At 34.0% G+C, this 13,132-nt stretch overlaps 3 protein-coding genes across 3 annotated transcripts; all 3 read left to right on the plus strand.

The window, feature by feature from the left end:
- The first annotated feature begins 596 nt into the window (after positions 1 to 596).
- Positions 597 to 5,144, plus strand: LOC107433891 (indole-3-glycerol phosphate synthase, chloroplastic). The gene is made up of 10 exons (XM_016045275.3): positions 597 to 887; positions 1,579 to 1,845; positions 1,952 to 2,128; positions 3,076 to 3,150; positions 3,228 to 3,272; positions 3,367 to 3,531; positions 3,845 to 3,923; positions 4,407 to 4,489; positions 4,613 to 4,681; positions 4,847 to 5,144. The coding sequence occupies exons 1-10, from the start codon at positions 711 to 713 to the stop codon at positions 4,928 to 4,930; spliced, it is 1,221 nt and encodes a 406-aa protein (XP_015900761.1). The 5' UTR covers positions 597 to 710; the 3' UTR covers positions 4,931 to 5,144.
- A 635-nt stretch (positions 5,145 to 5,779) lies between these two features.
- LOC107416837 (uncharacterized) lies at positions 5,780 to 9,516 on the plus strand. Its single transcript, XM_016025381.4, has 6 exons — positions 5,780 to 6,445; positions 6,953 to 7,273; positions 7,423 to 7,471; positions 7,591 to 7,879; positions 8,685 to 8,763; positions 8,892 to 9,516. The coding sequence occupies exons 1-6, from the start codon at positions 6,104 to 6,106 to the stop codon at positions 9,072 to 9,074; spliced, it is 1,263 nt and encodes a 420-aa protein (XP_015880867.1). The 5' UTR covers positions 5,780 to 6,103; the 3' UTR covers positions 9,075 to 9,516.
- A 665-nt stretch (positions 9,517 to 10,181) lies between these two features.
- Positions 10,182 to 12,384, plus strand: LOC107416821 (transmembrane emp24 domain-containing protein p24beta2). Its single transcript, XM_016025357.4, has 5 exons — positions 10,182 to 10,376; positions 10,500 to 10,740; positions 11,225 to 11,411; positions 11,506 to 11,613; positions 12,043 to 12,384. The coding sequence occupies exons 2-5, from the start codon at positions 10,522 to 10,524 to the stop codon at positions 12,174 to 12,176; spliced, it is 648 nt and encodes a 215-aa protein (XP_015880843.1). The 5' UTR covers positions 10,182 to 10,376; positions 10,500 to 10,521; the 3' UTR covers positions 12,177 to 12,384.
- The last annotated feature ends 748 nt before the right edge of the window (positions 12,385 to 13,132 follow it).

Raw genomic sequence — 13,132 nt, forward strand, 5'->3', positions numbered from 1 at the left:
CTAAATTTACACATCCATTAAAAAATAATAATAATAAAAAAAAAAAAAAGGAAAACGAAATTTTACTCATTAAAATGCCAAAATGCCTCTATAAAAACAAGAATCTTTACCAACTTTTTAACAAAACCCATAAATAGTTTAATCACGCATGTGAATCATAATACTTAAAAATAAAGACTTACAGTTTCAGTACCCATTTCCAAGAAAACGCCTAAACGAACAGACAAATTTCAATTTCCAATAAATCTTTCAAAGAAAAAAAAAAAAAAAAAGCCCAAAATATAAAGATTTTGAATTATATTTCATAAAAGAGCACTAAAATAAAAAAGAAGGCTAAACTAATGAGTAATGGTTTATAACTTGACATTAAAACGAAAATGGTAAAATATTAATGCAAAATTTTCCTTTTAAAGATTGGGCATTAGAATCGTTTTTGGGGTTTTGCTGAAAATGTTTTGTTAGATTTTGAACCTCTAAATTTTTTTTTAAAAAAATAATAATAAAAATAAATAAAGATAATTATAAATTGGTTTTTATTTACTAATTAGCTTTCCTATAAAACCGGGTCAATTAAGCCAATAAAACCCGACCACAACCCATTAACCCAGTGGCGCAGCCAATAGACCCAGAAGCCAGAAGGTAGAGAGACAGAGAGCTGGTTTGTATGTGTTTTGCTCAAAAATCTCATATATCCATCAAAAGGAAAAATAATGGAAGGTTTGGTTTCGTTCCAAGCCGTTTCGTCATTCACAGCCAGACCCAAGTTCTCATTCTTAAGGTCTACTCAGGGAATAGCCGTCGACCCTCGTAGAGGCAACTCGCTCGCTGTTGCTTCCTCGTCTTTGTCTTCTTCTGCTTCTTCTCTTCCTGTCATTCGAGCTCAACAGGTTTCTTGAAATTTCTTCGTTTTCTTTTTTTCTTTATTTGGCAGAGAATGTGTTTCTTTTGAGTAAACAAATGGTTCCTCACTGTGAAAGAAATTTATCTTTTTTTTCTGACTTTTTATTAAAGCTTTCCCTTTCGTCGTTGATCAGTTTGTGAAATGTTCATGTTGAGATTTGAGATGTGAAAGTGCTGAAAGATTGTTTTTTGTTTTGTGGGTTTTGGAATTTTTTTTTGTGTGTTTTTTTTTTTTTTAATTTTTAAATCTGAGCTTGAATGGGTACGAGCTTTTCAGTTCGGATAGCTTGATTACATGTCGTACCGTACGCTTAGTTTTTTTCTTTGATTGCTATGTTATATTAGGTTAATAGGCATACTTGTAAACATCATGTTTTGGTGAGCTATGCGTTTTGTTTATTTGAACGGAATAATTCTGTAATTTACTGAATTTGGAATAATTCTTTATGTTATGTGAGAAATTTTAGTACCACATATAACATAGTGAAAAATTATGTCTGAAATGTCTTGTTTGTGTCTGTGACCTGAGAAACAAGTAGTTAATACACCCTGCAAACTTTTAATAGGAAGATGGTTGATCTCTGGCTGAATCTAAAAATGACTTTCAATGTTAATTTGGGAGTTCTTACATATTAACTAGGTGTCTTAGAATTAAATTTTGTTCTTATTATTTAATAGATGGAGACGAAGGATGTTTCGGCTACTACTGCTCCTACAAGTGAATCTTTATCTGACCAAACCGCTCTCAAAATTAAGGAGTGGGAAGTGGGGATGTTCCAAAATGAAGTAGCTGCTAGCCAGGGTATAAGAATCAGAAGAAGGCCGCCAACAGGACCTCCTTTGCACTATGTGGGCCCATTTGAGTTTCGTTTGCAGAATGAGGGAAATACTCCGCGTAATATTTTAGAAGAAATCGTGTGGAACAAAGATACAGAAGTTTCACGAGTAATTCTGCTGACTTAGTTTATACATTTAAGTAGAAGTTTTTCTCCTTATCCTTTTTGCTAATTTGGATGAGTGACCTGATGTATTAATTACTATCATTTCCCAGTTAAAAGAGAGAAAACCTCTTTTAGTGTTGAAGAAAGAAATGGAGAATCTTCCTCCTGCTAGAGATTTTATTGGAGCTCTTCGGGAAGCCTACTCACGAACTGGATTGCCTGGTTTGATAGCTGAAGTGAAAAAGGCTTCTCCAAGCAGAGGAATCTTGAGGGAGGATTTTGATCCAGTAAGTTTGCTTTCATTTTATTATGTTCTTTAATTACAAACTAGTATCACTTTAGTAGGCTGGATTTTATGTCCTGAACATATATGATTACATATACCAAAAAATTTATTGTATTGTGATAGTCTGTAATGCATAGATGAATATTTAAAAATAATTTACCATGCATTTTTATACTCCATGTGAATATGATCGTGATCCTGATCATTGTATTTAGCATGCATTTTTTTCTCCTATTCTAGTGTCTCCCCTCATCTAAAGAAAATTGAAATAACAACACTAATGCAATTAATGTAATATGATTGTCATTGTTATTGTTACTGTTATTTTTATATTATTTGACCTGAAATAAATTGAAACCGTACAAGAACCTTTGAAAGTCATAAATATTTGGTAGATATTGGAGGACTGAATTTCTATTTTGAAATGTTTTTTGGCATTTTTTCTGACTGGTGAGCCTAATCCCCACTAACTGGTAACTGCAGTTGCAAGTCTATCCAGTGGTTTACAGTTTTTGTCATATCTGTATCACTGTCTAAAAGGACGTATGATCAATAAGTAATAAAATCTGTTGCAAATCCAATCTTGTTACTGTAATTTTTTAAAGTCTTATATTTTCATGTGATGGCTATTGCTTAGATAAATCTCATATGCAGAAATGATAACAGGGGTATCGTGTATGAACTTGGAGGTCAATGAATAGAAAGTACCTAGACTCACTTGTGACTTTGTTACACTGTTAAGATGCATAAATTATTCCGTCTTTTGTAGCTTCCTTTGTTTCCCCAGTTGTAAGGTGTCTCTTAGAGTTATTTATTAGTCCCACAGGTTTCCTTCTTTTGCATCTAATGAACTAAAAACAACTGTCCTGATCCTGGAACTTTAGTACTTTTCTATTTTCCATTTATTGTTGTGTTATTTTGTCACTGTTTTACTGTTTTTTCATAAAGGTTGAAATTGCCCGAGCCTATGAGCAAGGAGGAGCAGCTTGTCTTAGTGTTTTGGCAGATGAGAAGTATTTCAAGGTAAACAAATCAATTTCTCAAGTATTGAGGGTAAAAAGATTAGCTATCTCTAATTTGCTTCTGATTTTATGTTATAGGGAAGTTTTGAAAATATTGAGGCAATACGAAAATCTGGAGTGAAGGTTTGTTCTATATTCTCCCATTGTATATGGAGTACATGGTGTTTATGTATGATTACTGTAAGTTACGCATATATAACACTATGCATATATGCAGTGCCCTATATTGTGCAAAGAGTTCATTATCGATGCATGGCAAATCTACTATGCTCGAATTAAAGGCGCAGATGCTGTTCTTTTGATTGCTGGTGTTTTGCCTGATCTTGACATCAAATATATGACCAAGATCTGCAAGCTTCTTGGTTTAGCAGCACTAATTGAGGTTCAAATATTACCCGTTTCATTGTTAATATCTAAAACCTCTTCTTGTAGCTGAAATTCTTTAAGTAGGCCCTGCTTTTGGAGATAGATACTTGGTGGCTTTAGGTTAATTGGCATCAACAACTGCAATCTTGTTGATGCCAATTTATTTTTATGTCACATATTGTTATGACATAAATATTTTCACGGCATTTTCATTTATTGTGGAATTTCCAATTTATTGAAAGGGAGATTTATCGTACATTCTTAATATACTCTATGTTCTAGTTTTATCATCACCATCATTATTGTATAAAAGTTCCATATTTATGCAGGTGCATGATGAGAGGGAAATGGATCGTGTTCTTGGGATAGAGGGGGTTGAGTTAATTGGAATCAATAATCGCAACCTTGGTAAGGTTTTTTCCACCTTTCAAGATTAAACTTATGCTACCAAACTTAGTTATTTTCTTCCTTCCTACTCTCTAATGCAATTGTTTGCTAATATCTCTTCATTGTACATTGTTTATAATCAGTCTGTAAAGGGGAGCTTGAAGCAATAAATATGAAAATTGATTTTTAGATTTCTTGGAGAATGAACTATGTTTTTTATACAGTTCATTTCCGTCCTTTTTTTACCCCACCTTTTTCATTTTTCCCTTTTGAAGAATAACTTGTCTGTCTGCTCTTCAGTAATGATTATTGCATTTCCATCACGGGCTTATGCTTTCATTCACTTCTTGTGAATAGTACTGTGGGCACAAAGACTGAAGAGTTTGGTTTGTTATTAATATTAGTGGCTACTTGTTGCCTAATTAGAAGAGATTACAACATGGTTAAACAAGCCTATAAACGTTCTTTGCAAGATGGTAAATAACAATGTTTGCTTGTTCACAGAAACCTTTAAGGTTGATACTAGTAATACAAAGAAGCTTCTTGAAGGAGAGCGTGGCCGATTGATTCGTGAAAGAGACATACTCGTAAGTATTTCACTGAAACAAAAAGTTCTTTTGTGGTGAAAATGGATAGTAAAACAAATATTTATTTTCTTTTTTTTTTTTAATATATATTTTTTTGTTATTCTTTTGTATGGACTTTTTCAGGTTGTTGGGGAATCTGGTCTGTTTACTCCTGATGATATTGCTTATGTACAAGAAGCCGGTGTTAAAGCGGTAAGATTTTCTATATTTATACAATCTAAGGTGGTGATCATGCATGCTCAACTAGTTATATCAGAGCTTCTTTTTGTTATTTTTACATTTAGCATTGATGTAACTTTACACACCATTAGTAACAAATACTTGAGCGATTTTGATTTAAATTTAATTCCTCCGCAGGTTTTGGTTGGAGAGTCAATCGTGAAGAAGAATGACCCAAGAAAAGGAATTACTGAACTTTTTGGGAAAGATATTGCAGTGTGAGATCAAATTAGGAAGTTAATATGCGGTGTACTTCTAATTTGCAAGAGCAATATTTTCACAAACAGAAGTTTGTTTTCCATATAATAAGTTTGGCTGCGCCTCTGCATTTATCATTTACATATAAATGGTGCAGAGGGTATATTGTATGAGTTAAAATCCTTGTGTGATATTGAGTTATTGCAGATATATTATGGATATATGATTAAAATTTTAACATTATGTTTCTACATTTGATGAAAGCTGTGGAATTGAAATAGGCATAACCAACTGTTAGATTAAAAATGGAGAAGAAAAATAAATAAATATATAAAGTGGTTTAAAAATGCGAAGAATTCAATCAATATATTTTAAGCCCATCTAGCACTTATTTATCAGAGACCCAGCTCTTTCAAATGAGAAACTAGAGAAACTAGTAAAGCAAAAACACTGGTTATAAAAGTGTTTCCAAGAAGCATTTCTATAAAGTACTTTTAAAATTTCAATTAGAAAAACATGATCAGTGTTAAGGGATGTACACTTCAATATATATATATGTATATATATATATATATATATACGCAAATTTTATGGTAAGAATGGTCCGTATGAGAACTGCAGTATTAGTGAGGGTTTTTTATAGTATTAACGACGGTTTTTTATAAAATCGTCACTAATACTATAAAAAATCGTCATTAATACTGTAGTCCGTATAAAAACCGTCCGCACCATAGACAGACTATATATATATATATTTTTTGTATCCTAACTCTTTCATATATTATTTTTGTAAAATTGGGTCTAAATATCAATTACACTAAAGACATACACAAACATACATATATATATTAATAAAGAAAATGAAAACAGAGTGGTTAGTGACACTAAAACAGAGCATTTCTTTGCTTTGTTTGTGGAGGGTCAGGAAGAGAGTCAGGTAATGAACGGTTTATTTGAAAGTGGAAGAGAGCTTCATACTGCAGTGTGGATTAGCCACGTTAACAAAACTACAAACGGTAGTATGTATCACGCGCCTCACAACAAAAACTTGACCCAATTCTCTACTCTGTCATCAGCTCTCATAGTCTCGTCCATAGACCAAATTTAAGCAAACCAACAGAAAACCCACAAAAACCCAGTTCGCAGAAACTCGTTTAGGAGGTTGGAATTTAAAAAAAGAAAAAAAAAAAAAAACCGATGTTGGTAACGGAAATGGAGTTCAGGGATTACGACGACGATGCCTGGTACACCGTCCAGGTGATTGTGGAGGGAGAGGGAGGAGATTCGTCTCCCCCTGATTCGGCCAGGCTCAGAGTGAAGTTTTGCGGCTTGGAAGGCCAGGCAGATGCCGTTTTCCATGCAAGCGATTTGACCAAGTTGAGCTTCGACTTTATCTCCGACTTCGATTCCAGGTTCAGGACGCTCTCTCAACAGCTTCAGGACTCCGAGTGTTCGAGCGTCGTTACGGGTATGAAAGTTTGTGCTTCCCATATCTTCAACAATGACGACCTTCGCTTTTACGACGCCATCATTGAAGGGGTCAGTAACTTCTTCCTCCTTCGCTTCTCTATTCCCCGAAAACGGCTTAAACCCCAGTTTAAACCCATATCAGAATGTCCTCCTTTTTCGTGTTTCCTTTTGGGTTTCAGATTATTTACTTTTTACAATAAATTTAATGTGATAAAATCAATGCTGCCTTTTTTTTTTTTTTTTCTTTTTTGATAAATGTATCTGTTGTTTGAATGAACGATGAGGACCTTGTGGTTCCTTTGCAGAATATATGAATTCATGGGCATGGAACATGGTTGGCATTGTGCACTAATGCTTTAGATTGATTTTGATTGTATATATAGCTGCTGCTTTGTATAAAACATTATGTATTTCTTCTTTTTTACACTTGTTGGATTCATTTTTTGCATTTGGATTTGCTTGTTTATAGTTAGTTTTGAATTAGAGGATCTGTTCTATACTTTTTTTTTGGGATTTTTTTTTTTTTTCTTTGCTTAATATGCTCTTTTGTGATTGTTAATGGGTTTATTTTTGTAGGTGGATTATCAAAAACATTCTTTTGAGAATGGAGAAGAAGAATGCTCATGCACCTTTGTCCTTTGCTGGCTACATGGTCCACTTGCTGGACAATTAACTGTTGAGAAAATTGAAAACATTTGCAGAATCCAATCTGGTGAGAAAAGAGATTCAGCGGTGGCCTCTTTTCTAAAGATAGTGAGGAAGAAAATTGAAATTGCTTGTAATTCAAATTCACTTCCTGGAGCTGAAGTTACAACAGGCAACACTACTGATCATCACACAGAAATTGCTATATTGCGTACCGAGCACAGACGAAAATTTTCTCACCATTTAAAGCAGGTAAGTTATTATTATTTGCATAGTTTTTGAATTGTGTCTGATCACAAAACTTGTTAACCAATGAAATAATTTTTGAATCGCACTCAGATACTGCATGATGCGATACCATGTAGTAGTTCATGACAGTCTGTCTATTTGTGATTTTGTAGGAGACAAGGGTTACAAGGCAGCCTTTAAATGAGACACAGTCATCTAAATGTCTGTACTCATTCCCTTTTACATTATTTTAGATTCATTCTCTTACCTATTATGTGAGAGTGCTTGATGTACTAGTTCTGTCACCTTTTTTTCTTCTTCCTGTTTTCCTTGGGCGGCAGGGACGATTGACTATCCTTCTGAAAGGACCGCACAAGACAGAGATTTTGGAGGGATGAGTAACCATTATTTGATTTTTGTTGAGAATCTTGAGAAAGAATTGACGCCTGTACAAATTGTGGAATTTGTGCGTAAAGAAGTTTCAGTCTCATGTCAAGCGTTTGTTTTTCCAAGTTTGTCATCGGAATTATGTGCACGAGGAAATATTCTTGTGGACAGCAAAAAACATTTTGAAAAGTTGTGCAACTTTTTGGACAATCCTGATCAAATTATTGTATCTTCAAGAGGAAGGTATGTGCTGCCGGATGCATTATTGTTGCACTTTAGTAGCTTTTAACTTTGGTTGGAGGGGGGAAGAAAATCTAGTTCTCTTATTTGCTTGTCCTAATATTTGTCTGTCATGAATTTTTCTTGGTTATAACATCAAACACGGTTCTAGGTGTCATATATGCTAGACCTGCTCATACAGTGGTTAAAAGTAAATGAAAGTTTATATTATATAAAAGTGTACTTTAATGTCAGAAAAATAAGCGAGAAATTAGTTGTTGGAGGGTGAGAGAATATGAAGCGGTGGCAAAGAGAGAGAAGAGGTTTGACGGTAAGAAAGGATTATTAACTCTGCAGTAACCAAATTACCTTTACCACTTATTTGCAAAATAATTAAACAATTTTTTATCTGCACTTTTTATCATTTTTGTATTCTTGGAAGAAATGTAGTTTTCATGCTACAATTAGGATGAATGAAAAGTTGGTGTCTACTTTGTCTAACTCTCATATGCCTTATACAAGTTCGATGTACACATATATGTATGTCTGCATGCACGCATATGTCTGTACATTCGTTATTAATATAGTCATTGCTACTCATTTTGAGTAGATTCGTATTCCCAGCCTTAGAGCTTTTTTACTGTCGTACGTTATGCTACCTTGTCTACCTGATAATAGTTGTACTCAAATTAAATTAGTTTTGTTGCCTAAGCAATGCAATTGTCAGGTACAGCTTAACCATCTAACTGGAGACTGAATGTAATTTTTTGGATTGGGATACTTTAACTTTGTTGGTCAGTTTGCATTCATCATCTTATATGTTCTGCAGGCCGTGGTTGATAACCGAGAAAATTTCAACGCATGACACACTTAAAGCATCAATTGGAGCTTTGGTTCTTAAATCTGAGGTTAGTTTTCAGGATTCTTTCTAGCTTTGGGTTATTGAGGAGTGAGCACACTAATGCTAGCCAATATAAATCATGAAATTCTCAAATAATGTATTACCATTGTTCATTTTAGAATTTAAATTTTGCAGAAAATTTTTCAGACTACAAACATCAGAACTACAAATGAATTGAAATTGAAGATTGTCCATTCGGGAACTAATGAATACAGGATGGCTAAACAACGAAGAGATTTATATAAAGAATTTTCTGATCATCAGCAGAGACTGCAGAAGAGGCTGTTCTTTGAAGAGGAAAAGATCCTGAAGCTATAACCAAAACACAAAGTTTAAAGTTTAGTTCCTTGTGCATATAATTAGAATGGTTGACATTTCTCACATGTTTTTTGTTTCTAAGTTGACATAAACTTGCACGTTTTTGTTTCATCAACTCTTGTCGACATGCCATATACATACTCCACCGAAATCTAACAGGTTAAAGGATGAAGAACTTCAGAACCGATCTATCTGAAGGGGGAAAATTATTTTGCAGTTTTGCATGGTTTTTCTGCATGCTGAAAGATGAGTTTTTCTTGATTTCACTTTATCCTGTGATCAAAGATCCATTGATCCCCAAAAGTTTCTTTGTTAAGAAAATGTGAAGAGCCCCAAAAGCATGTGAGCACATGCATAACATATGCTTTAGCATAACGAATTCATGTATAAATCGTGGCTGATCTTTTTACTTTTTGTTGTGGCAACAAGGCCTTTTCAAGAACACCTGAATTGTTTCTCAGATCATTATCCTCTTTGCTTGTTAAGGTCTCAAAGTCATGCTGAAACTCGCAAAAAGTGATTGGTTTTTTTAGTGAACATGACCTGGGCTGGTGGTTTCATGATTTAGGGATCAATCATTAACTTTAATCACTTGTATGGCGTTTTTTCTTCCATTGATCATCAGTTTGTTGGTTTACACAAATGGCTTATCTAATGGAGACTAAAAAGTCATCTTCCACTGCCTTTATATTATTCTTCCTTTCTTCTTTTGTCACAGAATAAAGATATTATTAACAAGACATATTTTTGTAAAAAATTTTAATTGGTCTTATTTTAGATATTAAATTGTATATTTATTATTATTACTATTATTTTTACAAATAAATTCTGTTGGTTCTTCAATAACTAAAAAAGGTATGATATTCAAAATTTTAACAAGTTAAATTGAAGTTTATTAAAATATACTCAGACAAAAGAAAAATGATACAATCCCAAATATAATTTATAAAAAAAAAAAGCAAAAAATAAGAAACAAACCAATTGGGCAAATACGTGATTGCAGGCATATTTCTCTTTCAACATAGCATACGACACAATCCGACGTGGGATCTTCCTATTGGTAGTTTTCATAAGCATGACAAATCGAACTCAAAACACGTAGGACAAGTAGGATCTCAGAAGTTGTAGTTTCTTCGAATCTCCCAAGTTCTACTTCCCAAACAATCCCTTTTTCCTGTTTCTGTTTTCTTTTTTTTCTTTTTTTCTTTTTTTCTTTTTTTCTTTTATTTTATTTTTTTTTCTCCAACACGCCAAGGCCGAAACCTTTGAATTTCTGATCTCTCAGCTACAGAAGAATACTGGGTAAGTTTTATTTTTTTCTTGTTCAAGATCTTCAAGTTCTTGTAACTGTCAATGGGTTGTAGATTGATTCTGGGATTGTTGACCGATCTCTATGTATGTTATGTTTGTTTTTATATTTTTCAGCTGAAGATACATATATACATAGATGACGGAGTTGAGAATGGTGGCTATGGTGGTGGTGGTGGTGGCTATGCTGGTAATATCTTGCCAAATGGAGGGTACACTGGGGATAAGGTTTGTGATAGACAGGGAAGAGTGTTTCTCTCATAATGTTCAGTACGAGGGAGATACCCTCCATGCCTCTTTCGTTGTTATCAAAGCCGATACCCCTTGGAGTTATGGGGATGAAGGTGTTGATCTAGTGGTTTGTTCTTTATACAACTCTTCTGCTTGGATTCTCTATCTTCTTCTCTTTTTTTTTTTTTTTCTTTTTTTTTTAATACTCTGTGAATTTTATATTTGAATTGCTTATTGTGATTTTACCTCGATTTGCATTTTGAAAGTGAATGAAAAGAGAATATTTCTGTCATATTTTCTATGATTGTTTCAATTCAAGAGTTGAGAGAATGACATTGTTGGTGTTTGCCTTATGAAATTAGTGCTCTTTGTCAAACATGGACAGTTGAATTGGTTTATGTTTTCTAAAACTAGTTATGAGTTCTTTGGTTGAATGTGTTTGTAGAACATTTCATCTTGCAAGGCTTAAACAACCTGACAGATCCCTTCTTAAGTTAATTATCAAAAGGTTTTGAAGATGCTTATCCCGTTCGTTAAATTCTCTTGCTTATTGTTCTTCAGTATTCAGTTCAGAATCTGTCATTAACCTCAGAAAGTTTTGATATTATTAGATAAAGGGTCCTTCTGGCGAACAAATTAATGACATACGCGACAAGACTAGCGAGAAGTTGGAGTTTGTGGTTCAAAAGAGAGGTCTTTATCGCTTCTGCTTCACTAATAAGTCTCCTTATCATGAAACCATTGACTTTGATGTACATGTTGGTCACTTTGCATACTATGAGCAGCATGCAAAAGATGGTGAGAAGCCAACATTTCTTTTCATTATATTTCACTCAATTCCTTTTTTATTTTATGTGGATGTTTGTTGTTAATGGTTTATGAGTTTGTGCAGAGCATTTCGCTCCTTTGCTGACAGAGATTGCAAAGTTGGAGGAAGCCCTTTATAACATCCAGTTCGAACAGCATTGGTTAGAGGCACAGACTGACCGCCAAGCAATAGGTATTACTTGAACTAATAAGTCTCTTTTCCATGTCAACTTTAATTTCCCTGTAAATCCATAGCAATATTTTGATTATTACCCAGTCTTATTCGTTTATAAATGTATTCCTGAAAATGGTTATGTGGTGGAAGCCTATGCTTACATGATGGAGCCAGATGGCTTTCATTTGGGGGTTGCGGCGAGGGGGTAAAAACTTCCTTGGAGTCTAGGGCCATTAGAACTGGACTAGGCTCCATTTTTTCATGCATACTCAAATTTCCAAGGTTGGTTAGACTAGGGTACTAGATAACCAGTATCAGTTTACACATTATGCATACATGGAAATGAGTTTGCCTTTTGCCTTTTGCCATTCTCTGTCGGAGAAGAAATGTAGACCTATCTGGGAGAGCTGACTAATATTGAGAGGTGTTATTGTAACTTGAATGCAGTGAACGACGGAATGAGTCGGAGGGCAGTTCATAAAGCGATGATTGAATCAGTAGCACTTGTCGGGGCCTGTGTCCTCCAAGTCTACCTTCTGCAACGCTTGTTTGAAAGGAAGCTTGGATCATCCAGAGTTTAGATTTCTTAGATGCCCTTATTATTTATTGATTTGATACTACAAAATGGAAATCTTGTATTAGCATTTTTGTTTATTCATTGTCTTGTTTCTTATTTATTTATTTTAGTTGAGTTTTCCATACACGATGGTACATGTAGGAGACACAGTATAGCTTCTTTGTAATGTACACTTCGATTTTTGGATGATTATTGGTGTTTTCTGTTTTGAACCTTCTGCCTTAGTTCATGTCTTGGTGTTCTGTTTTTCTTTCTTCGAGCTTACAACCATTCAGTTCATGTCTTGGTGTTCTGTTTTTCTTTCTTCGAGTTTGCAACCATTCCCCCACTTGATTTACGTTTTACATGCTGATGATTATCGGTGAGACTTTCAGCGTAGATGACACAAGCTTAAAAATGGTTTTGCAACGACAACTAAAAATGTAGTTGAATTGCATTCATTCAATGGTGTAGTTATATGCTACTACACAAGCACAAACATACAAAGTAATCAGTATACATGTAGTAAATATTGGCTTATGAGTACATTTTGTATGTGCACAAAATGGCAATGTCTTAAAATAAGTAGATTATTCAACAATGAGAACGGTATGCGTTTGAAGAACAACTTAGAACATCAAAAAGAGCATACTTAGTGCTAAAACGTTTGAAATTATAGTTTTCTGTCAGTACTCACGAAGCTAATCCAATGGAACAGAAAAAGAACTTTGGAAGCATCACATTTTTATTTTCATTCTTATAAAAAAGGAAAAAGGAAAGCCTAATTTGGTACAAAGGTAGAATTACACACATAAAATTCAGTTACACTTGAAATAAAAAAAAAAATAGAGAAAACGAAGTCACAACCAGTGTCAGCTCCTCATCAAACTTTGATTAAGAGAGACACTGCACCACAATATTAACCCATCAGTACACATGAAAACATCATAGCAGTGTCCTGCAATCACATTGGTCTCCTTC

Source organism: Ziziphus jujuba, chromosome 4 (genome assembly GCF_031755915.1).
Source record: "Ziziphus jujuba cultivar Dongzao chromosome 4, ASM3175591v1".
NCBI lineage: Eukaryota > Viridiplantae > Streptophyta > Magnoliopsida > Rosales > Rhamnaceae > Ziziphus > Ziziphus jujuba.

Excerpts from the sequence above, each read along its gene's own strand:
- LOC107416837 (XM_016025381.4), top strand. The coding sequence starts at position 6,104 with ATGTTGGTAACGGAAATGGAGTTCAGGGATTACGACGACGATGCCTGG. Across the intron at positions 7,274-7,422 it reads TTTCTCACCATTTAAAGCAG|GAGACAAGGGTTACAAGGCA; the intron begins GTAAGTTATTAT and ends GTGATTTTGTAG. Across the intron at positions 7,880-8,684 it reads ATTGTATCTTCAAGAGGAAG|GCCGTGGTTGATAACCGAGA; the intron begins GTATGTGCTGCC and ends TATGTTCTGCAG.
- LOC107433891 (XM_016045275.3), top strand. The coding sequence starts at position 711 with ATGGAAGGTTTGGTTTCGTTCCAAGCCGTTTCGTCATTCACAGCCAGA. Across the intron at positions 3,273-3,366 it reads TACGAAAATCTGGAGTGAAG|TGCCCTATATTGTGCAAAGA; the intron begins GTTTGTTCTATA and ends GCATATATGCAG. Across the intron at positions 3,532-3,844 it reads GTTTAGCAGCACTAATTGAG|GTGCATGATGAGAGGGAAAT; the intron begins GTTCAAATATTA and ends ATATTTATGCAG.
- LOC107416821 (XM_016025357.4), top strand. The coding sequence starts at position 10,522 with ATGACGGAGTTGAGAATGGTGGCTATGGTGGTGGTGGTGGTGGCTATG. Across the intron at positions 11,412-11,505 it reads TGAGCAGCATGCAAAAGATG|AGCATTTCGCTCCTTTGCTG; the intron begins GTGAGAAGCCAA and ends GAGTTTGTGCAG. Across the intron at positions 11,614-12,042 it reads GACTGACCGCCAAGCAATAG|TGAACGACGGAATGAGTCGG; the intron begins GTATTACTTGAA and ends ACTTGAATGCAG.